A 27,846-nucleotide genomic window follows, 5' to 3' on the forward strand; every position below is an offset into this window, starting at 1 on the left:
CCCTCTGCTTCGCCCAGTTGGCCCTGGCCACCGTCCCTCGCATCTGCAAAACCACCACCGGAAGACAATTATTTACCTACACTGCAGCGAAGAGCTGGAACAACCTCTCTCTGCACCTCAGACAAAGCCCGTCGTTCACCATCTTCAGGAGAACCTCAAGACGTGGCTTTTCGGATGAGGTCCCTCGCCCCCTTCACCCCTCCACCCCCAGCGCCTCGAGACCCTCACGGGTGAGTAGAAACGCTTCACAAATATTGATTGATTGATAATAAGTCCTTGGGTATGGACGCAAAAGATCCATCACAGAATGTGAGCAATATTTGCAAATCTAAGGCTTTGCACAACCTGAGGGACCCTTATTCTACTTTGAGATTTGGACAGCAGCTATTTGCAAAGCCTTGTACAACAGCATTATCCCTGCTCCTCCAGATGTCCTTTTTCAGGATCTCTACCATAGGGTTAGGCTGTATCTGTTGTGGACCTGCTGGATTAATAGTATCAGGATTACTTTCCTCCCCATATGCTATATGTAAAGCAGATCCTTCCCCCAGCATTTTCTAGACAGATATTGAGGGAGATCCAGTCTCGCTTGCTGCACTTTGTATTGCAGCGTCGGTCTCATGAAATATTAGGGCAGCCCAGATTGGGCCGCCCTTTGAATGGATGAGACCTGTCAGGGTGAAACCCTCATTCTTTGTACAAGAAACTCTCCCCCACCCCAATACCGTACCAGCTATGGCTCCCTGCACATCACAGGCCACACATAAGCACACTCCCACACACCATTATAATATTACCAGATTACTGGGAGGTCCTGGTTCATAGCAGGAACATCACTACGTTCTCCCCTGACAATTAATAATACATACTTTACTTAAGGGCAACACTACCCATGTTTTTTAAAAGTGGGTGGGTCGGCACCAAGTAAACTGAAATTTGTTTTTGAAAATGGAACCTTAAAAACAAAAGGGCCAGATCGAGGTAGAGGTTAGCCTAAGGTTGCCCCAAGTTAACTCCTGTAGAAACAATTTTTGAGCAGGCCTCTATTTGGAGAGGTACCTCCTGTCTGTACCAGGCTGTAGACACGACCTGTAACCAGATTTGGCAGAGCTACAAGTAGAGTTGGGAGGCAGAACTAGAGTGGTTCAGCAGTGATCGATTTGCTTCTATTTGTGCAAAACATAGAGAACATTTACAAAGTACTCACCAGATGGTATCTGGTCCCAGGCAGACTTAAGGCCGAATTTGAGGGCTCTGACGCATGTTGGGGAAACTGCCAGATGAGGGCTATGATGGGGCATGTCTGATGGCACTGTCATAAAGTCCAGCCTTACTGGGTGACCATAATATATTCCTTAATGGATATAACGGGTATACATATACCGTTTGAGCCAGTTGTAATATTGCTGGGCCATTCAGGAAAAGACAGGGCATACCCAACAAGTGAGAAGACTGATCACAAAAATCCTATTAACTGGCAGAACATTAGCCCACTGTTGGAAGCAAAGTGCCCTGCCTCCACTAGGGTTATGAGTAGCAAAGATCTGGCATATTTACTCTGTGGAAAAAATGACCAAGATTTTGGGCGATAAAATGTTCATATTGGGAAGAATTTGGCAACCATTCAAGACCTTTATCAAGAGCCTGGTGAAAGGTTGAAGAATGGCAAGACATGTCCCTTGCTTGGTTAGAAAGGGGAGGTTCTACGGAATGTCCTGATCCACCAAAGATAACACCATGGTCACTGAAGCACCGTAGGAGTTTGCTGAGGATAATGAAAACTTGGAGCCATGGTTCTCTCCTCCGTTCTAACAATCTGGAACAATCGCCTAAATTGACGACAATGTAACTATATCCTTTTTTGTCCCATGGCTAAATGGACTGCTGACCACCCCCTTGTTTCTCTCTTCTCACTTCATTTTTTTTTTTGCTCAATACTTCCTGAGATTAATAGTATCTAGTTAATTGTTTTGATTTCTTGTCCTTTTTGATAATAATGAAGACTTAAAAACTGTATAAAGTGCTGGAAAAAAGAATTAACAGCAGGCAAGTACATAGAGCAAGTCACATTTGATCTTAAGAGCCAAAGTCAGATATGAGGCAAGCTTCTAAGTTCTCAAGACTTGAGGATGTCTGATTGATGAGAAGTGTGAGGTTTTGGGGAGGGAATTGCAATAGTCATCTTTAAGGGTAGTTAGTAATTGTGTTACATTTTTGATTCCTGAGATGGCGAGGAAGTGTCTCATATTCCAAATGGATTTCAGAGTGCAGTTGCCAAATGAATCACTAAATCGATGTGTAACTCATTAGAAAGAATTCGGCATAGTGACCTGTCTGCTACAATTCGATCTCCTGGTTTTCTCTTTATTCCTCTTAGACCTTCACCTCATTCCCCTTTTATTCCTATTTGGCTTTTCTCACACTTTGGGACTCATTATGACATTGGCTGGCGGCGGAGGCCGCCCGCCAATGCCATACTGCCATCAGGCCACACGGGCGGCCTGAACCCCGCCGGCCCTTTTATGTGTTCCCCGGTGGGCCTTAACATTGCAGCCAGTTCCTAATGGAGCTGCCTGCAATGTGGCAGTGCAGCAGCATCCGTCGTGCATTCCACTGCCCGTATTTCAGGCAGTGGAATGCGTGATGTGGCTGTGCATGGGGACCACTGCACTGCCCATGCCAAGTGCCCCCGCGGGTCCCCCATTCCGCCAGCCTTTCCATGGTGGTGTTTACTGCCAAGGACAGGCTAGCGGATGGGGACTCGTAATTACAGCCGCCAGGGCTGCCAGGCTGCAGGCTGGCGTCAGCTTCGCAGTGTCGGCGGTTTGACCATGGCGGCTCAGCCACGTCATAATGTGGTGGTCGGGCCGCTAAGACCACAGTGGTGGGACCGCCACTGTGACCCTGGCAGTCTAGTGACTGCGAGCGTCATAATGACCCTTTTGTTTTTTTTGCTTTGCACTCACTGTTGCCTTTTTGATCACTTTGTCCTTTTTCGTCTTTTAGATTTTTTGTCTTTTTCTGTTTTCTTTCGTTTTCCTTTCAATCACCTTTCTTTCTTGGCCTATTTTTTGCTCTTTTTTAACCTTTGCCTTGACTCTCTTTTACTCATTTCGCCCACCCCTATTTTTGTTTCTCCATGATTAGCCATTCACCCCCATCTGGTCCTTTCTACCTTTTGCCAGCCACTGACTTTACCTTTTCATAGCCCCTATTCCCTCTTTCCATGCTTACCAATTTGATTTTCTCACCTCTTGGCTGCCATCTCATTCACTCTTTCCATGTCTGTTCCTTTCACCCCAGATGGAGTACAGACAGGAGCAACTGAGCTGGATCCCGCTCTCTAGGTCCGATGATGAATCCTGTCTGGATCTGATCTGTGCAAAACCTCATGGGATCCTGCGTATACTTGATGACCAGACTGCCTTGCCCCAGGTGCATTTAAATCTTGTTAATTGGGCTGTAAAAAAAACAACAACAAAAAAACGTATAAATCACTTTTGCAAGTGTCGCAACATAATAAGTCGCCCTTATAACAAAACATAGCGTCCCAGCAGTTGTGTTTAAGTACGTTCCAACAGCAATAGGCCATCTCCGCTCCAGAATAGATGCAGCAAACATTGTGGCCATCTCTGCTCCAGAATAGATGCAGCAAACATTGTCCCTCTTCTATAAACTAGAGAATTTACAAGATTCCTGGTCACTATTGGTCAGTGACTCAAGCAGGTTATTGTGTACAACTAAAGAATCTGACAGAAGAACTGTTGAGTGACCTCTTGCTGCAATGATGCAACCCCTTGTTTTCCAGAAAGTCTTGTGCAGATAGTGAATTCATAAATGCGTGGATTTTTCTGCCACTTGCAACTCTTACGTTTAGCAAGAATCCAGAGTGAGGCCTCCTATCTCATTGCCAGTTTTTCTTTTATAATGCCCAGGAGCTCTTTCCTCCTCTCTTAAGTGACATAACTAAGATCAGGGAAATCTAGACCTTTACAGCCCCAAAATTTCAAATTTCTATTCTTGGATGTCACCTATGTGCTACTTTATTGTTGCGAGCTTCCTAAGTTGAACAGCACACTTCCCTCCCACACCTTCTCGCCCCAGGACCACCTGTTGGTTATGGAGCACCTTGTGAATATCCACCATGGTGGAATGATCAGGTCTCAAACCTTTTTCTACAAATGGAACAGCAAAGATTTGACCTCTCCATGCTCACAGGGTTAGTGAAACCCCAAGTATTTTGAACCTCACAGCAATTCCTTCTTCTGTCGTAGGGGATCTCCGCTGATAGTCATGAGCATTTGAAGAGTTCTGCCCATGTGCGGTATCCCTGATCACTTATTTACATAGTCTCTTTTTAAGTTTAGACATTTGCCTTGCTTCAGGAAGTGCTGCAGAGACACTTAAGAAAGAACATAATATGCAGCCTGGGCAAACAGGCTACAGTGGTGTAATTCTTCAAATTGTACTTAGAAAAAAGGGTTAAAAACACTCTTAATAAATGTATAATTTGAGGTAAATGTTTACACCAGACCTCCAATCTCCTTTGCAAGCCCTTTTTTTTGACAAAGTAAGAGATGAAAAATAGAAAGGCAGTGTAGCCCCAGAGGCTGCTATTATGTGAGTGGAAAACAGTGACTGTGTCTTTAAGGCGTCAGAGATCAACAGTATCCCATCATGCTCAGCAGGTGGCATTTGCCTCAGTTATTTTTGACAATAAGCACCAGTGATAGTCCAATATTATTCTCTGATCTGTCCCCCAGAGAAGAGGGAGGGTTGCTTATTACTTCAATGAAGATTCCCCTACGAGACAACTGGAGTTACAGGTAGGCAACTATTCCTTCTCTTGTAGGGGATCTCCATTGATAGTCATAAGCATTTGAATATAATAGCAAGCCCAACCCTAATAAACGCGGCATAAAGAACAGAGTACAGAAGATCGGACTAGCTAAATAAATTCCCGAGGAAAGCTTGTCGTACTTGAGCATCTGCCCTAGCATCAGAAACTTTGGTGAATGTGTGAACAGATCTCCATGTAGCTGCCTTACAAATTTCAGCAATAGGGACGTTCTTCATCAAAGCGGTTGTAGCTGCTTTGCCCTTTGCCTCTTTGCCTTAGTTCTGACAGTTAAGCTAAAGCCAAGATAAAGACTTGTTGGCCTTTTGGTAACATAAAACTATTCAGGGTACTATCCAGCATGAGATAGACTGTTTGGAAGTGGCCAAACCTGTGCGGACTGACCCATAGCTCACAAAAAGTTGGTCCGATCTGTGCAGGTGGCGCGTCTTGCCTAGGTAAAACCTCAAGACCCTCCTTACATCCAGGGACTGAAGGGTTCGCTCTACTGGAGTAGAAGGATTCTGAAAAACGGTGGGTAAAGAAACTGTTTGATTGACATGAAAATCCGAAATAACTTTGGGAAAAAGTTTCGGATGGGTTCTGAGAACCACCTTATTAGAGTGGAAAACTGTATAGGGTTCATTAGCACACAGTGCCTGGATTTCGTTAACTCTATGAGCTGATGTAATAGCTACTAGCAAAGCTGCTTTCCAAGATAGATGCTGAAGAAGACCTTACAGTAGTCGAGAAAGGACTATGTTAAGTTCCCAGGTAGGGAAAGGGCATCTGATGAGAAGGAAAATCTTTTTTAAACCCTCAAGGAAATCTTTAATTACTGCGATCTTGAAAAAAGAGGCTTGTGAAGGACATTTACGATAGGCAGTAGGACCTGCCAAATGCACTTTTATGGATGAAAACTGTAAACCAGATGTTGTCAAACAGAGGAGATAGGGAAGGGTAGCTTCCTCCTGGCAAGATGTAGGGTCTTTGCTCCTGGGGAAACACCAAATGCAGAACCTCTTCCACTTGAAGGCGCAAGTTGTATGGATTGACAGACGTTTAGCTTCTTTAAGAATATTCATGCAGTCTTGTGACAGATTTAAGTGTCCGTACTGCACTAGCCATGCTGCCAAATTCAAAGAGGAGAAATTGGGGTGGGCCATCTGTCCTCCGAATTTCATTAGTAGATCTTAGTGGTCAGCATGGCAGCATTAGTTGTGGACATTGAGACCGGTGAAGGAGGTCTGTGAATCACCATTGATGTAGCCACTCCGGGGCTGTCAGGATGAGTGGGACTCTAGAGTGGGACAACTTGAGGAGGACTGCCGGGATCAGAGGGATTAGAGAGAAGGCATAGAGAACTTTGCCTGACCAGTTGATCCATAGGGCATTCCCTAGATTCCCTGGTTGGAAGTACCTCTAGGCGAAGTCATTTTTTTTTATTTTTTTTGTGGTGGTGAACAAGTCGATGTGCGGCGTGCCCCATAGCCTGAAGATGTCTTTGACAATGTTATTGTGAAGGACACACTCGTGGTTTTCTCACAAGGCCCTGCTAAGGGCGTCTGCCTGCACATTTTGAACACCTGGCATGTGTGTTGCCATGATCCACAGGTTTCTGTCTGTGAGCCATTTGCAAGTTGCTTGGGCTTCGTGAGACAAAGGTCTGGACCTTGTTCCTCCCTGCTTGTTGAGGTAGTACATGGTGGTTGTGTTGTCCATCGGAACAAGCAGGGATTGGGTTCTGAATGATGGGTAAAATGCTTTGAGCACCCAGTGGACTGCCCTGAGCTCAAGGAGGTTGATATGATACATCATTTCCCGTGGAGACCATTAGCCTTGTATTTGGAAATGATCCCCATCCCAGTAGTGATGCATCCGTTACTATGGTTTGGGAAGGTGGCTGCTGGTGGAAAGGTACACCGTGAAGAAGGTTAGTTGAAGAGCACCACAAGGTCAGAGTCTGTTTCACGTGTGCGAGAGAGAGATCTTGTCCTCCCAGATTCCTGTTGCTTGATCCCACTAATCCCCAATACATTCCTCAAGGGGACGCATGTGAAGGCGTGCATTCGGAGTGAGGAAGATACATGAGGCAATGGAGCCAAGGAGGAAGGAAACTGACCTCACTGTGGGATAAGAGGTTTTCATTAGAGTGTGACATTTCTGACGGATCAATAAGTCGCTCGTCCGAAGGAGACACTTTTGCTTTTAGGAGTGGCTTCTAAGTATTGCAGAGTCTGCACTGGTCTGGAGATAGACTTGCTGTGGTTGATCTGTAGACCCAACTGCTGAAGTACTTCGTAAGTCCAGTTGTACTGACGCTGGGCTTCTTGTGAGTTGAAGCCTTGATCAGGCAATCGTCACGATAGGGATCGATGAAAATTTGTTGCCCCCTGAGATGTGCAGCCACTACTGCCATGCATTTGGAGAAGGTTCTGGGAGCTGAAATGAGGCCAAATGGAAGGACTTGGTAGTGATAGTGGTCCTGCCCCACTATAAACCTCAATAACTCGCAGTGTTTCTTTGCGATGGGTACATAAAAATACGTGTCTTGGAGGTCTATAGAACAGAGCCAATCTCCCTGACATAGTTGAGCGTAAATCTAATGTAAGCCAACATTTGAACATTTTCCCTTTAAAAAAATTTTTTGGGTCCAGAATGGACCTGTACTAGTTCTTGTCTTTTTTTCTTCACCAGAAAATATCTGGAGTAGATTCCTGTCTCCCGTTGTTTGTGGAAAAGACTTCTACCTTTTTCTTCTGAAGCAAGATTTTAACTTCTTTCTGAAGCACGGGCAAATAATGGTTGGATGGCTTCTGTAGTATGGTTGGGGGAGGACTGGTGAATCTGAAAGAATAACCATTCTGAACAATATTGAGCACCCAGGAATCTTTTGTGATTTTTAGCCACTCTGCTAGATAGTGTAAGATGCTTCCTCCTACTGGAGTGGGTAACAGAAGAGGGGGAAGGAACAATTCATTGTTTTGCCCCTGTTGTTGTTTTGCCCCCATGGGGTGGGTTACTGTGAAGGTTGTCCTCTAGATAGCCTCTGCTGGTGGTGTTGTTGGTAAGGGCGCTGCTGCTGTGTTTCCTGGCAACCCTGGTACCAATGAGGGGCTGGAACACTGTAAGGGTAAAAACGGCATTGGTAAGGCCTGAATTGAGGTCTTTGTGTTTTCGGTCTTTCGAGGCCAACTGCTATTAGTGTTTCCATTTCTGCCTTCATGCAAGCCATTTCATTGTCAATGTGGCTGGGAAAGAGGGTAGATCCTGAAAATGGAAGGTTCAAAATCCCTTGTTGCGATTCAGACTTTAACCCTTTAAATGCGGGCCGACGCCCGCACTACCTCCCTGGTGCGGGTCACGACCAGTGGCCGACACCAGGGAGGGGGTTAATAGGTTTTTGTTCCCTGGGAGACACAGAAGCTCTTCCGTGTCTCCCCCCGCCCCTTTGTGACGTAACTATGTGGATTTCCCCTTGCGGCCGCTTCCTGCTCCGATGGGTAAAACGGCCACAAACGGCCTGTGCTGCGATCAGGGGCCAGGAAACAGTTTCAGGAAGGCCTCGTAAGAAAGGGGAGGGGCCAGGAAACACCACTAGACACCCGGGATTTCACTTGTGGGGGGTCGGCCACCTCGGAAAATGGCCCGCTCCCCTCCCCCCCGGGCGTATATATATATATTTTTTAAAGGTAGGCGCACTCTGGGGGGTGGGGAGGGGGCGCGATTGCGCCCCCCCCCGGGGCTAAAATTGTGGGGGTTTTTTAAATAAAAAAAATAGAAAAATAAATGGACAGGGGGTCGCCCGTGGGCAGGGCGACCCCCTGTGGGGGCAATATTTTTTTTATTTGTTGTAGGGTTTCCCTGGGGGCCATTTTGGCCCCTAAGGAAACCATACAACAACCAAAAAAAAATATATATATATATATATATAGATCTATATAGATATATCTATGTAGATATATCTATCTACATGGATATATCTATAGATATATGTATATGTGTGTATATATATATATATATATATATATATATATATATATATATATATATATATATAGATATATCTATGTAGATATATATATATATAGAGATAGATCTATATATATATATATCACTTTTGTCAATACGTGTGTGGTTTCCCTGGGGACTGCGATCGGCCTCCAGGAAAACCAGACCCACATATAAAAGTGATTTGCCACCAGTTGTCTTGCAGTTGCAGCTTGCGTCTTCAAAGCAATGCACATACTTCAACTGACGCTTTTCATCTGTACCTTTTAGGCAGCAATAAAAAAGTCAAGTAAGTATTGTGATTATGTTTCTGCTACAAAAGGGTCAGACTTGTCTAGTGGCAGTTTTAGTGCCATAAAGAAGCGCAGAAGTTTATATGCCTACTGCAAAAAGCAAATCTGTATTTTATGTAAATAGCTGAGTACATTAGTAAAGTCAGCCATTACCTGTGCTATAATACAAATGAAATGTATGTGCGGGGTGGAGGGCGGCTATGGAGAGATGAAGGGCACTTTTGCTGGGTGGTAATGAGGGAATCCGAGGAGGAGGGAGTGGGAGCACCAAAAATGATTGTTGGACTGGGCGCAGGAGGTGCTAAAGACTGTGACGAATGGTATGTGACAAGGTGTTTTTTGAGTGTCTTGGAAGAACGTGCTGATTGAGGGAAGAAGCGCAGGTAAGGTGGCCTCTACTGTTGCACGTATCTCACACACCCCATCGATTTTGTGACTGTCTACGTAGGCTAGAGTTTTAGAACAACAGTTTAGCCAATAGCAGAGATGGCATCTTGATGGATGACTGCTGCCGTCACTCGGGGTATAGAGGATAGCTCTGACATAGGATCAGAGACTGAGCGATCAGATACTGAGACAGCATCTGAGGGATAGGACAATGGCGCAGACTCTGGGAGTGATTTTTCAGTCAGAGGAGTCCCATTCGATAACTCCTCTTCCAGTAAATTATGAGGGAGGTGAAGAGGACAGTCCTGCTGTCCCTTCGCGAGCAGTCTGTGCAACTGGGTAATAGTGGGTTAGCCCAACCCAGAGAGCAGGTGAATGCGGCGGCAAGCAGAGAGAGAGAGAGTGCTCTCTTGGGAGCTCCCCAATTTATTTCAGCCCCAAATTCCACCGCCCAAATCGTATTGTGGAGACATCAAAATTATCTATCGCAAAACAAACTGGTTTTGTAAGGCAGGCACCTGTGTTTTTGGTCCTGGGTTCGGCGGCCATATAGAGAAACACACTAAACCCAAACATTTCTGGAAACTAGACATTCGGGGGAGTCCACAGAGGTGTGACTTGTGTGGATTCCCCATAGTTTTCTTACCCAGAATACCCTGCAAATCTGAAATGTTGAATAAAAACTCTATTTTTCTCGCATTTCTGTCACACAAACTACAGGAATATGCTGGGATCCACAACATTCCTACCACCCAGTGATTCCTCACCTGTCCTGATAAAAACACTAACCCACTTGAGTGCCTACACCTAGTGCCTGCGTCAGGAATGGATCACCCCAGGGTCAACAGCTGCCTCATGTAAGGACCAACATTGACAGTTGTGTGATCTATTCCTGTCGCGGGCACCAGGCCTACCCACACAAGTGAGGTACCATTTTTACTGGGAGACTTGGGGGAACGCTGGGTGGAAGGAAATTTGTGGCTCCTCTCAGATACCAGAACTTTCTGTCACCGAAATGTGAGGAAAACGTGTTTTTTTAGCCACATTTTGAGGTTTGCAAAGGATTCTGGGTAACAGAACCTGGTCAGAGCCCCACAAGTCACCCCATCTTGGATTCCCCTAGGTCTCTAGTTTTAAAAAATGCACAGGTTTGGTAGGTTTCCCTAGGTGCCGGATGAGCTAGACGCCAAAATCTACAGGGAGGCACTTTGCAAAAAACAGCTCTGTTTTCTGTCAAAAAATGGTATGTGTCCACGTTGTGTTTTGGGGCATTTCCTGTCGCGGGCGCTAGGCCTACCCACACACGTGAGGTATCATTTTTATCGGGAGACTTGGGGGAACATAGAATAGCAAAACAAGTGTTATTGCCCCTTATCTTTCTCTAAATTTTTTCCTTCCAAATATAAGAGAGTGTGTAAAAAAGAATTCTATTTGAGAAATGCCCTGCAATTCACATGCTAGTATGGGCACCCCGGAATTCAGAGATGTGCAAATAACCACTGCTCCTCAAAACCTTATCTTGAGCCCATTTTGGAAATGCAAAGGTTTTCTTGATACCTATTTTTCACTCTTCACATTTCAGCAAATGAATTGCTGTATACCCAGTATAGAATGAAAACCAACTGCAGGGTGCAGCTCATTTATTGGCTCTGGGTACCTAGGGTTCTTGATGAATTTACAAGCCCTATATATCCCCGCAACCAGAAGAGTCCAGCAGACGTAACGGTATATTGCTTTAAAAAATCTGACATCGCAAAGTCAAAGTTACAGAGTAAAACATAAAGAAAAATGGCTGTTGTTTTCAGCTCAATTTCAATATTTTTTTATTTCAGCTGTTATTTTCTGTAGGAAAACCTTGTAGGATCTACACAAATGACCCCTTGCTGAATTCAGAATTTTGTCTACTTCTCAGAAATGTTTTCCGGGATCAAGCATTGGTTTTATACCCATTCCTGTCACTAAGTGGAAGGAGGCTGAAAGCACCAAAAATAGTAAAAATGGGGTATGTCCCAGTAAAATGCCAGATTTGTGTTGAAAAATGTGGATTTCTGATTCAAGTCTGCCCGTTCCTGAAAGGTGGGAAGATGGTGATTTTAGCACCAGAAACCCTTTGTTGATGCCATTTTCAGGGAAAAAAACACAAACCTTCTTCGGCAGCCCTTTTTCCCCATTTTTTTGAACAAAATGAAATTTTCACTGTATTTTGGCTAATTTCTTGGTCTCCTCCAGGGGAAACCACAAACTCTGGGTACCATTAGAATCCCTAGGATGTTGGAAAAAAAGGACGCAAATTTGGGGTGGATCGCTTATGTGGACAAAAAGTTATGAAGGTCTAAGCGCAAACTACCCCAAATAGCCAAAAAAGGGCTCAGCACTGGGGGTGTGGGGAACGGCCCAGCAGCTAAGAGGTTAAGGAGGTGAGTCGTAGCCAAGAGTGACGTTTCAAGGCAATACCATGAGAGTATTGATGAGCCACCAACAAGGAGGAATCTGCTACCGCACTGAATATTTGGTTGTGACAGGCAAGAGCCAAAAACATGTCGAAATTGAGGGGGAACCAAAGCGGGTCCAAAAGGGCAGTTTGAAAAAAAACATTTTTAGGCTGACAAGTGCAGCAGAACATTTATCGGTATAGATAAGACAATGCTGGGTGGTAGGAATTTTGTGGATTCCTGCAGATTCTGGAAGGTTCCATCACAAAAATGAGGGAAAAATGTGTGATTTCCAGCAAAGTTAGAGGTTTGCAGGGCATTGTTGGTAAGAAAATGGTGTGGGTGCATGTGAAACACACCACCCTGGAATCACCCAGATGTTTAGTTTTCAGATGTGTCTAGGTCTTGTGGATTTTTCTAAATGGCAGCATCCCAAAGTCCATAAAGTGCAGCCCTCACCATTCCAAGTGGGACGTTCATTTCTTATTTCTAGAAAATCCTCTCTCCTTTCCCTGGGAAGGTCTTCTGCAAATTGCGGGATAGTGCCCAGAGCGCTGTATTGTACCTACCCAGGAGGGCGGTGGCACTAGCAGCCTTCATGGTTGTTGTGGCTGTATTTCAACCTTGTGCCCTACTGAGTCTAACTTTCTGCTCTCCTTTTCAGGAGGTAAGGAAGAAGCAGGAGCTTAGCATGATACTTCTTTGCAGCTAGAATGACTACAAAGTCAGGAGATGGATCCTCTCTTAGGAACCGAGGTTCTTGTTCTGGAGGCCTGTAGCCTAGAAGGAGACGGTTTAGTGGTTTCTGGAGTGAGGGAAAGCACCATTGCAGACTCCAGTACTCCTCCAGTAGTCCTAGCACTAATGGAAGCAGTGCCCTTGATGCCAATCTTTGATGGAGCGTCTCAAAGATGACAGATGTCGTAGGTGTGGAAACCGATATCTGTATGTTAAATTTTACTGCTCCCCTTACCAACACCTCCTGGAAGGTGGATATGTCTTCCACTGGTGAGATGCAAGGTTGTTGTGAATGAGTCCGAGTCTGTGAGTAATGTCTTGTTGATGAAGATGAGGATGTTATATGTCCTGATTGATGCCTAGAGGTTGTCGTTGTGCGAGAACAATAGCCATTGTGTGGGGATCGCCTGGAAGAAGATGAGTGTCTATGGTGGCATGACCTTTGGCGCGACATGGAGTACGAACAAGGCTGCGCCAGAGTCACAGGGACAGGTGGTACAGGAGTCACTGCAAGAAGTGGAGGCGGAGGATCTGGTGCTGGTGAATCCGGCAGTACTATCGGAGAAGAAGGGAAGTAAGCCATTGAGTACTCCTGTTGTAAATGGGGTCTCTGGTTGGCAGTCAGTTTGCAGTCTGTCCAAGCAGAGGCCCTCATTTTAGTCAGGGTAAGGGAGTTACACTCCTAAGACAACCCCTGCTCACCTCCTTGGTAGCTTGACACAAGCAGTCAGGCTTATCTCAAAGGCAATGTGTAAAGTATTTTCACCAAAACACACAGTAATACAGTGAAAATACTAGAAAATGGACACCACACCAAATTAGAAAAATAGGCAATATTTATCTAAATCAAGCAAGACCAAAACTACAAAAATCCAACATACATGAGTCAAGATATAAATTTTTTAAATAATAAGACTCTTACTTCATAGAAAGCAATGAAAATGTTGTTACACAAAGTAACTGGTTTACGTCAAGAATAAAGCTGCATGGGAGAGCTTGCTTCGGAAAGGTCAGCAATGCGTCGATTCCTTACTCGCAAGTGAGGCTGTGCGTCGTTTCTTCTCCAGAATGGGTAGGCGTTACGTTGTTTTTCTCCCCCACAAGAGAGTGATATGTTGCTTTTTAGACAGGGCACCTCAGATCTGGAAGAGAAATGTTCAAAGTTGTTCTGCCCACCAGTAGGCAGATGGGGCAATTACCCCTGATCCACACCCCGTGGGGGCAGAAAGTCTACTAGATGCCAGGGAATTAAAAAAAAAAAAAAAAAGTGGGGTGGTGGCTACCAACCAATATGGGCATGGTTATGCCCCCCACCCCAACTGAAGGGGGTAACAGTCTTTCAGCTCTCCCTTCACACACTAAAACATCTTATCCCACGGCAAGCAAGAGGACATTTGATTATTTCGGGTTTTGGTTTTACATTTGGGCCATTAGAACTTGGCTAACTCTCAAAATCGTCCCACTTGGAATGGTGAGGGCTGCACTTTATGGACTTTGGGATGCTGCCATTTAGAAAAATCCACAAGACCTAGACACATCTGAAAACTAAACATCTGGGTGATTCCAGGGTGGTGTGTTTCACATGCACCCGCACCATTTTCTTACCCACAATGCCCTGCAAACCTCTTACTTTGCTGGAAATCACACATTTTCCCCTCATTTTTGTGATGGAACCTTCCAGAATCTGCAGGAATCCACAAAATTCCTACCACCCAGCATTGTCTTATCTATACCGATAAATGTTCTGCTGCACTTGTCAGCCTAAAAATGTTTTTTTTCAAACTGCCCTTTTGGACCCGCTTTGGTTCCCCCTCAATTTCGACATGTTTTTGGCTCTTGCCTGTCACAAGCACTTGGCCCACCTACACAAATGAGGTATCATTTTTACCGGGAGAGCAAGCGGAATGTTACGAGGTATGAAACGTCTCCCGGTGTGGTGATCCCACACAGAAATGTGGGAAAAATTAGATTTTTTAGCTAAATTTGAGGTTTGCTGAGGATTCTTGGTAAGAAAACATTGGGGGATCCACGCAAGTCACACCTCCCTAGACTCCCTCAGGTGTCTATTTTTCAGAAATGTCTGGGTTTGGTACGTTTCCCTAGATGGCTGCTGAGCCCTGGACCAAAAACGCAGGTGCCCCCCCCCAGCAAAAACAGGTAGTTTTGTACTTGATCATTTTGATGTGTCCAGATAGTGTTTTGGGGCATTTCCCTTCACGGGCAGTAGGCCTACCCACAAAAGTGAGGTAGCATTTTTATCAGGAGACTTAGGGGAACGCTGGGTGGAAGGAAATTTGTGGCTCTTCTCGGATTCCAGAACTTTCTGTCACCGAAATCAGAGGAAAAAGTGTTTTTTGGGCAAAATTTTGAGATTTGCAAAGGATTCTGGGTAACAGAACCTGGTCAGAGCCCCACAAGTCACCCCATCTTGGATTGCCCTAGGTGTCTAGTTTTCAAAACTGCACAGGTTTGCTACGTTTCCCTAGGTGCCGGCTGAGCTAGAGGCCAAAATCCACAGCTAGGCACTTTGCAAAAAACAGCTTTGTTTTCTTTGTGAAAATGTGATGTGTCCACGTTATGTTTTGGGGCATTTCCTGTCGCGGGCGCTAGTCCTACCTCCACAAGTGAGGTACCATTTTATGGAAAAAAGGACGCAAATTTGGCATGGGTAGCTTATGTGGAGAAAACGTTACGAGGGCCTAAGCGCAAACTGCCCCAAATAGCCAAAAAAAGGCTCGGCACAGGAAGGGAAAAGGCCTGGCTGCGAAGGGGTAAATATAGGCGTTTCAACCCTTTTTTCCAAGTGCAATCTGAAGAATTACACCACTGTGTCCTGTTTGCCCAGGCTGCTGTTTTTTTCTTTCTTAAGTGTCTCTGCAGGCCTTCCTGAAGCAAAATGAACGTCTACACTTCGGAAGAGACTATGGGGGTTATTACAACTTTGGAGGAGGTGTTAATCCGTCCCAAAAGTGACGGTAAAGTGACGGATATACCACCAGCCGTATTAAGAGTTCCATAGGATATAATGGACTCGTAATACGGCTGGTGGTATATCCGTCATTTTACTGTCACTTTTGGGACGGATTAACACTTCCTCCAAAGTTGTAATAACCCCCTATGTAAAGAAGTACTCTGGAATACCGCACGTGGGTGGAACTATTCAAATGCTTATGACTTCTTCAGAGATTCCCCTACGAGAGAACTGGAGTTATAGATAAGAAACTAATCCTTCAGCATCCTCATGTCTAGTAGATGTCACCTTGGGGTCGATTTGTGTGTAGTTGCCCACACGTAATTAAGGGAATTGACAGCAAGAGACGCCCCTTGCATCAGGCTAGCCTAAAGTGGGTCCTCTGCCCATTGCCTGACTCCTAGCTGCTGGAGAGAATCTATATGTGCAGCAGAAAAACATTTTCTTTCCCCAAAACGCATTGCTGTTTTCTTGGGAGGTATTGTGTGGGCTAAGCACTATTATGCAGCAGCACCACATTTCCTCATACTTATTGAGGGACTCATAGGGCAAGCACTAAGGACCCAGTGTTCTCAGGAATAACAAAACTGGCAGAGAAGAAGTTTTCCCTTTTCCTTTTTTTTTATCAGATACTTGCAAACGTATAGAGTGACAGTGTCAAAATACCTTATCTTTAATGGCAAGGGGAGAGCATATTAAACACCAAAGTTTATCTTTTCGGTAGCTCTTCTGTGTTTTTTGGTAGAGGGAGAGTTCTGGACTGGAGTGCAGAATACAAGTGCACAACATCCATCCTTGTAATTTGTATGTTTAATAGGAGGAAGTAGGGAATATGCAAGAATTTAGAGTCCCTTTACCCTTCTCAGCTTTCATAACTCTACTGCAGAATGCTGGAAGGTGCCTTTTATTGATTGTTGCTGGGTTGATGGGTGGAACACGTGAAATGCTCATTACCCAAAAGCTCATCTTCCTACCTCCCAATTCCAGAAAGGTTCCATTCATTCATTTGTTATCCTCTGCTCCCTCGTCACATTCCATTCTCTAAGCTGGCTCCAGCCAGACTTCAGGAGCAGATTAATATTCTATGCACAGCACCAGAAGCATAAGATTGTATAAAATGACCTTTGTATAAAGACACATGCATACATACATGCACACACCCATGTATTGTGCAGTTCACCAAGCTATGTTCCCAGTATTATAACCTGTGACCTGAGAGTTGTTACTCATGCATCGCTGCAGCAGACCCTCAAACTTGTAAGCTATCCCACTGGACATGAGCATGCAACCTACAGGTAACTGTTTTCTATAGGTAACAATTCTTTAACACATGTTCAAATCACTCATCTTTTACCAGCTGTTTTCAAGCTTTTCCTATACAGCATGATGATTGGATTGATGTGAAAGGTTTCCAGAAGAATGTTTGCTTGACAGCATATCCTATTTCCTCTCATTCGGTTCCCAAACAGCCTAAGACTCTAATCTTGCAGTGCCCATCAGTCACCCCCAAGACCCCAGTTTGACCCATCATCTTTTTTAGGTGGACCCTCTGCAATGATGGATGAGAAATGTCAGAATCACATATTTCAGTCTAACTGACTAAAATATGCTAATAAATTTGTTGTTCAAAGGGTATGAATTACTCACTGACTATAGATTGTGGAAATGGTAGGCTCTAGACTGAAGCTAGAGAATTGATGTAGGGACTAAAACTGCAGCTCAAAAGGAAAAGCCAACAGCAAATATTGTCAAACAAGCTCTTTCCATGGATGGAAGTAGAATAAAAACTAAGTGCAGAAAACATTAGTTTTAGTTTTAAATTATGTAGCAATCCGGTGGACTTTGCCATCACCCAAATTATAATGAACAGCACAGCCAATATAAGAGGAGCAAAAAGAAAAACAAGAAAAGGACGCCCTCATCCACCCAACCACTCATCTCCTCTTCTTCTCCCTATCCCACCTCACTAGCCATCATTGGAACTCATCAACCGACACACCTTTCCCGAGCGCATCATTTTTCCCATCTCATCTGGAGTGCTCACTTTACCCCTGTCCGCTTGTGTCTCTTTCATGGGGTTGTTCAACAATATGTAGAACTTGCGAGAGGTTTGAGCGTCTAAGCCCCAATCCCTATCTACACATTTTTCCAAACCCTGTAATGACCTTACCTACCCACCAAGACTTCAAGGTTGCACTGTTGTCTCCCCCAATAACACCAGCATTTCCTGTTTCGCGGGTTGGAGGAGGTTTGCTGTGAGTCTGCCTTTTTTCATATAGATTGGGTAAATCTCTTCTGATAGATCACCTCAGAGTCTTTATCTATTTGGCGTCTTGTGTCCTCTTCATGAGCTTTTAGTACCTTCTACTACAACTCCTCTGTTTTGGGGCATTGCAGTAATATACTGGAGATATCACTGCTGCTGATATCCTCTGCCCAGATTCATCAAACTCAGTTTTACAGGCTTCCCGAATAATTAATATAAGATTTGAATGAAGTTTCTCTATCTGTGAAAAGAATATCAGCCCCTTACCTGAAACATCGTCGGGTCCAGTCGGGGTGCATGGACCATGGAGGAGAAAAGGCAAGCAGAACAGAGCGCCGAGGAGAGACCGGAGGACCCGCTCTAGCTCAAGGCAGGAACGGCAATATCGAGGGAGCAAGACGGAGTGCAAGAATTAAACCTGACCGAGGAGGAGGAAACGTAGATAGAGGAGTGGTGGACTCCAGAGCCACCCAACCAGACGCTAACGCCCGCCACAACACATGGAGAGTTGTGGCAGACACGATGAGTAGTCAGGGGACAGCCTTTTTACACCGCATTGGGTTTGAATTTAAGATAATTAGATTTTTCCTCTCGGGCCCTCACTTCCGTATAACTTAAAGAAAAAGGAGCGGCGGGGACATCACTGATGAAACACCCTGACCTATAAGAAAAGGGCAGGTTGTGAGAAGTACAGCTAAATTTACTAATCCCGAGATCTTATATATATGTGTGTATTATATATTTATATTTATAAACATATATATACATACATACACACTCATATATATTCTCTTTCTTTCTCCTCTTTCTATTATATATATATATATATATATATATATATATATATATATATATATATATATATATCGCTCACGTTATTTACCACACCTGTGCATAGAGGTTTGACCTTTCTTTCATAAACCGGCTCCGAGACACGGTCCGAATTACCACTAGATTGGGTGTTATGGTGGTGGTTTAGACAGAAACAGACAAAGGACAGAATGCTCACTGTATTGTCCCCTTCTGCGGGTGCTGGCGGGCGAGACGCAGAATACCTTAGAAAAGGAAAGAAATAACTTTACCATCTTGTCGTCAACCCTCCAGAAACCAAAGTCCAGCAGAAGGAGCTACTCAATGATGAACATTGTGTCTTGTTCTGCAATAATTTAGCACAATAAACGCCAATATTACTCAAAGACCAAAGCCTCCTAAGCCGCACTTCTGCCTCACCCTCCTACACTATCATTTGTGTGTCTGGTGAAGATGTCCAGCCACTGACTCCCCATTTAGCTGTATGCCTAACTCCTGTTGCCAGGCAGTCTGAAATGTGGCTTTATGCCCCCTTTGTCTCATTTGTCGGAATTTATAGAGGTGTGTAGTGGCATGCACAATATGTCCTTGATTTCTTACTTATTATGGAGAATAGGAGTGACAGGTACGAGGTGATCCCATGTTAGTCTTTTTGCTAGGGTAAAGTCCAACATACGCCACTCATTCTGTGTCTCTACCTTCATCCAATAATTTTTGCTTAGACCACATTATAAAATTAAAAGCATAAAAGCAAAGCTTAGCACTTCAAATATTACAGCAAGTTCACAAACCTTTCATATTTACCTATACATAATGTTTTTTTTAAATATCTTTTTATTTGTATTTGTTTAACATTACACACAAAAATGAAAAAGTTAGAGGAGAGAGAAAGAAAAATAAAGGTCATCTTGTAAAAACGTTTAAAGTGAATCAATTATATTTTGCACCTGAGCCAGAAAATCGCAGTTGTAAGTTGCAGGCTTGGAGACAGTTAGGATGGAAGAACAAGATAGGAGCTGAGTAAGAAATATTAATACGAAATAAGGAGGGAATTAATAGAGGGGGGGGCGAGTATTGGGAGCCGATGAGGTCGATTCAGATGGTTTCGGCGATATTCTGTTGGCTGCTGTTGGCTGGTGAGTGTGTGGGATATGTTTCATGGTTTGTGTTGGGTATATGCTGCTGATTGTTTTGTACTTATTTACTTATTCATTAAGTTTATTCTCAGGGGGGGAGCTTGTCGTCTTTGCTTTCCATAGTTGTTACAAAGGAGTTCCAGGTTTCTGCGCCCTTAACTTTGATCCCTCTGTCCAGCATCGATTGCAGTGAATATGCTTCTACTTTTGCCCAATGCAAGAGCTCCGCGCGCCATTGTTATATCCCTGGTATCTTGGGCGCCTTCCAGTGCATAGCTATTTGTCACCTGTATAAGACTAGTGCTATGCATTTATGTGTTTGCTTTCTGCTTTTGGGTCTGTCTCTTATTCCCAGCAGGCAGAGTTCCGGGTTAAGGGATAGTGGGATGTCTAACCATTCGGTTATTTGGGATATTATGTCGCTCCATGCGTTTAAGATAGGAGGACATTCCCATGTCATGTGAAAGAAGGAGGCGTCGGCAGTTCCGCATCTGGTGCATTTCTGAGATGTTTGGGGGAACATGCGTGTCAGTCGTTGTGGTGATAGATATGTCTGATGCAAGTAGTTAAACTGTGTGTATCGGAGCCTGGGGTTGCGTGACACGGTCTGTGTCAATGTTAGAGTCTGATTCCACGCCTGTTGTGAGATAGTGGTGCCCAGTGTTTGGTCCCACCTGTTTTTAGCTTGTTCTTGATATTGAGTGAGCTGTGTGGTCAAAGTTCTATACAAACTTGAGATATTCATTGGGTCTTGTGTGCCGCTCAGTAGTTCGTGTAAGATTGGGGCCACTGTGGGCTCGTTGTTACCACAGTTCCATGTGGCGCGTATTAATTGTCGTAGCGCGCCAAACGTAATAAAGTCTCCTCGTCCCAAGTTGTGGGCGTTCGCCAATGCTTCGTAAGTTATTATGTGTCACCCGCTAAACATATCACCCACCTTTTGTATGCCTTTTTCCAGCCAAGCTGTTAGGTCTAGTTTTGTGGCTATCTCTCCAGCTTTAGGTATATCTAGTAGTGGTATATTGGGGGAATATTGTGGCTTCTTGTCATTACCCATCACGTAACGGTGCCATATTCACCGTGCGTTATGAAATAGTGTGTTTTGCGTGCATCGTGGTGCATCTCCATCCATTAGGTGACGTAATATATTAGTGTGTCCCAGTTCTTTATGTATGGTTTGTGCTTCTATGTTGGCAGGGTCGCGTAGCCATTTAAGCACCCATTGTAACTGGGCAGACGCGTAGTATAGCTCTAGACGTGGTGCCCCCATCCCTCCCTGTCCAAGTGGGTGGCATATTTTGGTTAGAGACACTCTGCGGCGGCCGTTGCCCCAGATTAAATCCGTCAGTATGCTGTTCAGGGTTTTAAAGATAGAGGCTGGTAGTGTTAATGGTAGTGCGGAGAAGAAGTACAGCAGGCGCGGCAGAACAATCATCTTTGCTATAGCCACTCTGCCCATTGGAGAGAGAGGGAGCGAGCACCAGAAGGGTAGGGAACCGCAAAGGGCTCTGATCGCTCTTCCTAAGTTGCCCTCTTTGAGGTCGTGGGGGTCATGGTAGATGTTAATCCCCAGGTCCTTAAATGTGGTATAACACCTTTTTAACTCACTCGAAGAGTGGTCTATACGGTAGGGTTCTGGGATCGCGCGCATTGGAAATACGCAGGATTTCGACCAGTTCACCTTCAATCCAGATATGGTGCCAAATTGATCCAGCAATTCAAGTATACCAGGAAGGGAGGTTGCATAGTCGCGTAGAAATATTAATGCATCGTCCGCATATAGAGAGACTATATGATGCTTAAGACCATCTTGTATGCCCCATGCAGATGCGTGTGTTCGTAATCTAGCGGGCAGGGGCTCAATGGCTAAAGCGAACAGTAGTGGGGATAATGGGCAACCTTGTCTAGTTCCCCTTTCTATTCTGAACTTCTCCGATATGGTTTCTCCTGTTTTGACTCTAGCTGTCGGTTCGGAGTATAGAGTTCTGATCCAGTTCGTGTATGTCTTACCAAACCTCATTAGACTAAGTGTTTCTAGCAGGAAGGGCCAGCCCAGTGTATCAAAAGCCTTTTCAATATCCAGTGACACCGCTACCCTTCCATATTCGCCCTCTGGGGTGTTTGCCATTAGACGTATTAGGTTCCGTATATTGACACATGTGCTACAGCCTGGTATAAATCCAGAGTGGTCATAATGTACCAATTCTGGCATCAGGGGGAGCAGGCGGTTTGGTAATATTTTACCAAGTAGTTTGCAATCTGTGTTTAATAGCGAGAGCGGCCGGTAGGATCGAACATCCATTGGGTCGCGGCCTGGTTTGGGCAACACCACTATTACCGCCTTGCGTTGGGATTCAGTTAGCTGGCCTCGTGCTGAAGCTTCAGCTAACATTTCTAAATATGGGGCTAATGTTTGCGTCTTGAAGATGTTATAGTATTCTATGGGGAGACCGTCGCTACCCGGTGCCTTGCCATGTGCCAGCTGACTTAGCGCCTGCTGCACTTCCGCTATATCTATTGGTTTGTCTAATTCCTCCGCTTGTGTTGGTGTGAGGTGGTTTATTTGTAATCCGCTGAGGAACGTATGCAAGTTTCTAGGTGAGGGAGGAGGGTGCGCTCTATATAGCGTACTGTAATATTCTTTGAAAGTGTAGTTTATTTCGGCTTGGGTGTTTATGATTTCCCCCGTGCTTAGGCGGATGGCACCGATGGGTGCATTATGACGCTCGCTCTTCAGGAGCCATGCCAGGAGCCTGCCCGGCTTGTCGCCTTCCGAGTGCATGCGGGCCATGTGATATCTATAGTCATATTGCCTCAAGCGGTGATCTGCTTCATTCAATGGTATTCTCAGTGCTGTGAGGCCTGCTTTATCTAGTGTGCCCTCAGCATATTTACATTCTGAGGATCTCACATTTTGTTCGAGCACTCGGATTTCGTTTATAAGTGTTTGGCGTACACCCTTGGACATTGTCATGCATATGCCCCTTACCACTACCTTATGTGCATCCCATTCATTTGCTCTGGATTCCGTAGATCCACTAATGAGTGTGAAGTATGTGGTGATTTGAGCGGCTATTTCTTTTCTGAAGGGGGGATCCTGTAATAATCTTGGTTGGAGACGCCATGTTGAGATTCGTGTCCGCGGTCTACCCCATTTGATGTGTGCTATCAGTGGGCTATGATCCGAGATCACTCTGGCGGAGTATTCTGCCTTTGCGAATTTGTGTATCAAGTCTTGTGAACTAAGTATTAAGTCTATGCGAGTGTGTAGGAGGTGTACAGGTGAGTGATAGGAGTATTCTCTGGTCAGTGGGTGGAGATGTCTCCACACATCTATCAGGCGGCGCTCCGACATCCAGGATTGGAGTGTTTGTGAATTTTTCCTTACTGGGGCCGCCACTAATGGGGGGTGTGATCTATCTATATGTGGGACGCAGTTCATGTCCCCGCCCCAGATACTGGGTAGATTTAATGTGTTTGACAAGTGCGTGATTGTGGTTTGTAAGAATTCACCCTGTTTGATATTGGGGGTGTATAGGCCAGTAATCGTTAATGGTTCCCCGTCTAGCGATCCAATCAGTTGGATATATCTGCCTTCCTTGTCTGTTATATTATTTTTTGCGGTGTAGGGGACCCCGGGAGCTATCCAGATTAAAACCCCCCTCGCAAAAGACGACGACCCTGCTACATACAGCTGTCCTGACCAACTCTTTTCCATTGCTTTGGCATCTTCCGGAGTGATGTGTGTTTCTTGTAATATAGCAATGTGTATGTGATGGCGTTTTAATAATGCTCGTACCTTATTACGTTTGATTGCGCCAGCGATGCCCTTTACATTCCATGTTATTATGTTATATGTTGTGTCCCTGTGTGTCATTTTATGTTATGGCATCTTTCGCACGTTGAGCCCGCTTTAGTAGCAGGGTTGACTGCGCATATTTTGCAGTATATGACCGGCTTGATGTGCCAGTTTCCCATTCGAAAACCATCCTAAATATGTAGAATGTTAATAGCCCCAGGAAAGTGGTGTATGCCCCTGCGAGAGAGGGGTAAAGAGAGAGAAATAACATATAGTAATAAAAAGGATATATAGGGCGAGGCCCAACTTTAACTGCTATGGCACAACCGGTGCCTAAATCGTGTCCAATGTGGTCTTGTTCTTTTCAGGTACCGTTCAGGTAATGGGGGGCGTGAGTTAGTAGGGGCCGCATTGTCGCCCGTGACCCTCTTCCATATGGCTTATTTCCAGCGCCAGTCTGTAGATTTCTGTATAGTTCACTACAATTGTTCCCGTGGTTTTGTGTATTCACAGTGGGTCGGCCCGTCTCCAATGTTATATTAAATCGGTGCTTCGCATGCTCAGTGCCCCTTGTTGTTTGAACCAGTGATTGTGATATATCAGTGCCGTGGTGATGCCATCTAGAGGACCTCAAATTTTGTCGGCTGTGCGCGGGGTGAGATTTGGGCCTTCCATCAGCGGCGAGAGGGAGAGGCTGGCGTAGCTATGTTGTGAGCTACTGTCATTAAGATCTGCTGCGTTGTTGGAGCTCAGCTGCGATCGCGCTAGAGTGCTGATTACTTTTAAGGCTTGCGTCTGATCATCTGCCATTTGTGTTTTGGATGGGCGCGTCGGTGTGTTTTTCTTTTTTTTACCCCGTCGGGGGTATGGTGTTATCCAGTCCTCCTTCTGTTTGTCTTCTTTGGTTGGTTCCATCAAGCCTTTCGCATGAGCCCACGTCCAGACGTCCTCCGGGGTTTAAAAAATGAGTGTTCTTTCATCAGCAACTATCCGCAGGCGAGCTGGGAACATGAGTGAGTAAGTAGTTTTATTCTCTCGTAGGACTTGTTTGATTTTATAGAAAGATGCTCTCTTGTTTTGCACTTCCTTCGTATAGTCCGGGTATGCTGTGACAATACAATTCTCCATGCTGGCCGTGCTTGAGGTCCTAAAGTGTTGTAAGACTATGTCCCTGTCCCTGCAGTTTAGGAGTCTTGCTATCAGCGGGCGAGGTGGGGCGCCCGGTCTGCCTGGGATTCTGTGTGCTCTTTCTATGATTGGCACTTTTGTGGGGTCCTGTATTTCCATTATATCTTTAAGCCAGTTCTCCAGAAATATTTCAGCTTTGGATGATTCTGCTCTTTCTGGGATGCCCAGGAATCTGATGTTATTTCGGCGGGAGCGACCCTCAGCGTCTTCGGTTCTTCGTTGCAGCTGCATGATTTCGACTTCCAGTTGTTGTATTTTATTTCTCATGTCATTTACTTCTGGTTGGACATTTTCTAATGTTGTTTCTGTGGCTGTGACCCTATCTGTTAGTTTGCGGTGATCCGCCCGTAGTATGGTGATTTCTGATATTGCAGAGTCAATTTTACTTTCGAGGGATGTTTTAGTGTCCAGAACTGCTTGCAGGAGTTTTTCGAATTGCATCGAGTGCGTTCGTAGAGTCTCGTTTACTTGCGATATAGTTGTAATTTGTAAATCTGGTGGGGAGCCGCGGTCCGACTGTAGCCCAGGTTTGGGCAGTTTTGGTTTGACCATTTTTCCAGCAGGTATAAACGGTTGGAGCACGCGCAGCTCCTGCTTGTTGCTTGTTTCTACTAGGGCCAGTATGGTTGAGTTCGCTCCTCTCTGATGATTTTTTTATTTTTATTTAATTTTTTTACTTCAGTTGGGTCATCTGTGTAGATTTTGTTGGTGTTAGATTGAGGACACGCTAATTATGGATAGTCTGTTGTGGATAAACCGCCGTGCTATGTGTTTTTAATGTCAGTAGTTATAGTATTTGTTCCTCCTCTCTTCCTTTGGTTTAATGCCGAATGTTGTGCCAGATCAGCTGCTCGGTGTTGACGCGTTAGTGTGTAGGCCAGATGGTTTATGCCTGATCCCTCTACGGTTTTAGCTGCCGGAGGAAGTGCAGTGCTTATTGTGCCGTCGCACCCGAGCCCTTTTTTGGGGCTGCACTCTGTCCAGGATGTTCCTATGGCCGGGTATCCTGTGTCACCGCCACTGTCGGGGTTACGGGTCTGTCCCGTATCGTATGCCGCCCACCTCTTCGCCTCGGATGCTACTGCGGTAGCGGCGCTAACTTAAGCGGACCGCGGCCACCCGGTAGATGTCTTCCCGCTAGCCCGCCGGGCCCTCTTCATACCTCCAATCCAGACTACGTCGGCCCATATCAGTGCGTGCAGCGCCGGTATCAGGTCTCGCATGCGCCCGGCCGATGTCACGGCGTCCCTCTGGGACGCCTCCGTACGACTGCTCGGATCCTCTCTGATCTCGATGACCTCGAACGCCCCTACGTGGCCCCTTAGGCCCACAGACGCCGGCCCCGGTGGTTGCCGCCGCGCTCACCTCGAGTCCAATGCCGGGTCCCACAGGTCACAGATAGACGCTCCAGCTCACACACGTGGGGCAGCCCAGCCCAGCTCCTCGATTAGCACCGTGTATAAGGCTACGTGGTGCTCCGTGTGCAGGGCTGGTTTGTGCCTTTAATTACCGTCTTCACTTCGGGCCCCAGGGCTTCATATCTCCATGTCGTACGCCGCCCAACTCTTCGCCTCGGATGCTACTGGGGTAGCGGCCGCTGTCTTAAGCGGTCCGCGGGCACTCGGCAGACGGCATGGCGCGAGCTCGCCGGGCCCTATTCATACCTCCAATCCGGCCTACGTTGGCCCGTATTGGTGCGTCCAGCGCCGGCGTCCGGTTTCGCGGGCGCCCGGCCAGCACCACGGCGTCCCTCTGGGCCGCCTCCGTGCGACCGCACGGATCCGCTCTGATCTCGATGGCCTCGATCGTCCTGTCGCGGCCCCCGGGGCCCGCAGGCGTCGGCCCCGATAGTTGCCGCCGCGCTCACCTCGTGTCTAGTGCCGGGTTCCACAGGTCACAGATAGCCGCTCCCGTTCATGCACGTGGGGCAGCCCAGCTCAGCTCTTCAATTAGGATTGTGTATAAGGCCACACGGTGCTCCGTGTGCAGGACTGTTATGCGCCTTTAATTACCGTCTTCACTCCGGGCCCCGGGGCTTCACATCTCCATGTGGGAGTTCTGGGGGGGCACCGCGAGCGATTTTGGTGTTAGACTGGCACTGGATTCAGGATCTTTTTAGGATATTAATGGTCCGAGAGCGGAGCTTCCAATTCAAGCGTCCGCTCCGGTCGCCATCTTGGCCACTACCTATACATAATGTTAACCTGTTTTATAGCATACTGGGCATTGAGTTCAATGTCACAGTACTGAAATGGCCCAAATGGCTTCTTTTTCAGCACTAGAACCTTTTAAGAGCTGAGTGTAAATTATGTATGGTTGTGGTTTGCCAATGAACGTCTTGTGGCGACGGGGTGTGTCTAAAATGTGAAAAATGCCAATAATGCACACAAAATAGGTGCAGATTATTTTTGCATGTTTTTCCGATTATTTACCATGGTCTGGAGCTGACATGTTAGCACTCAGAAGAAATGTAATTTTAACTAATGGTTTGAGCCCAATGCAGCTCTAAATGTCCACATTAGCTTCTGTTTTTGTTCCACTGCAAAACAGGTACACCTTTCCCTCCGAATAGAGTTTCTTTTTTTCTTTGTAAAGTTTTCTAAAATAATTATTTTCAATGATGACTCGTCTATGGTACTTGTCAACTAAATCCCAACAACTGTTAGCAATGTTCTAGTAAATAGTCATACCAAACGTTTAACGCTTTCTAAATTGATGAAGTGTCCCAATAAAGTTCTGCCTTGGCAACACCAGGGCATGTAGGCTTTCTACAGTATCTGCATGTTTTTGTGCTGTTTGGTAATACGAGCGAAGAAAGATGCTGGTCTTTGGTATTATGCCAGAATTCAATATAGCCACAACAGCATATACACAAAGCAAAGGATATAAATTGATATTGAAATAGGGTCCTATGAGACCCTCTATTTCAGTCCTGCACCTCATGAAGAACAAAAAGGGTGGCTGGTGGGGAATGCCAC

General features: G+C 45.5%; 1 protein-coding gene across 1 annotated transcript in view; it reads left to right on the plus strand.

Annotated features, from left to right (window-relative positions):
* Nucleotides 1-27,846, plus strand: part of LOC138247003 (unconventional myosin-XV-like) — a 231,271-nt gene that overhangs the window by 152,723 nt on the left and 50,702 nt on the right. Inside the window, exon 14 of the mRNA XM_069201752.1 lies at nt 3,304-3,435. Within this exon, the coding sequence (XP_069057853.1) occupies nt 3,304-3,435 (132 nt within the window). The remainder of the gene's footprint in view (nt 1-3,303; nt 3,436-27,846) is intronic.

This window comes from Pleurodeles waltl, chromosome 7 (genome assembly GCF_031143425.1).
Source record: "Pleurodeles waltl isolate 20211129_DDA chromosome 7, aPleWal1.hap1.20221129, whole genome shotgun sequence".
Lineage (NCBI taxonomy): Eukaryota > Metazoa > Chordata > Amphibia > Caudata > Salamandridae > Pleurodeles > Pleurodeles waltl.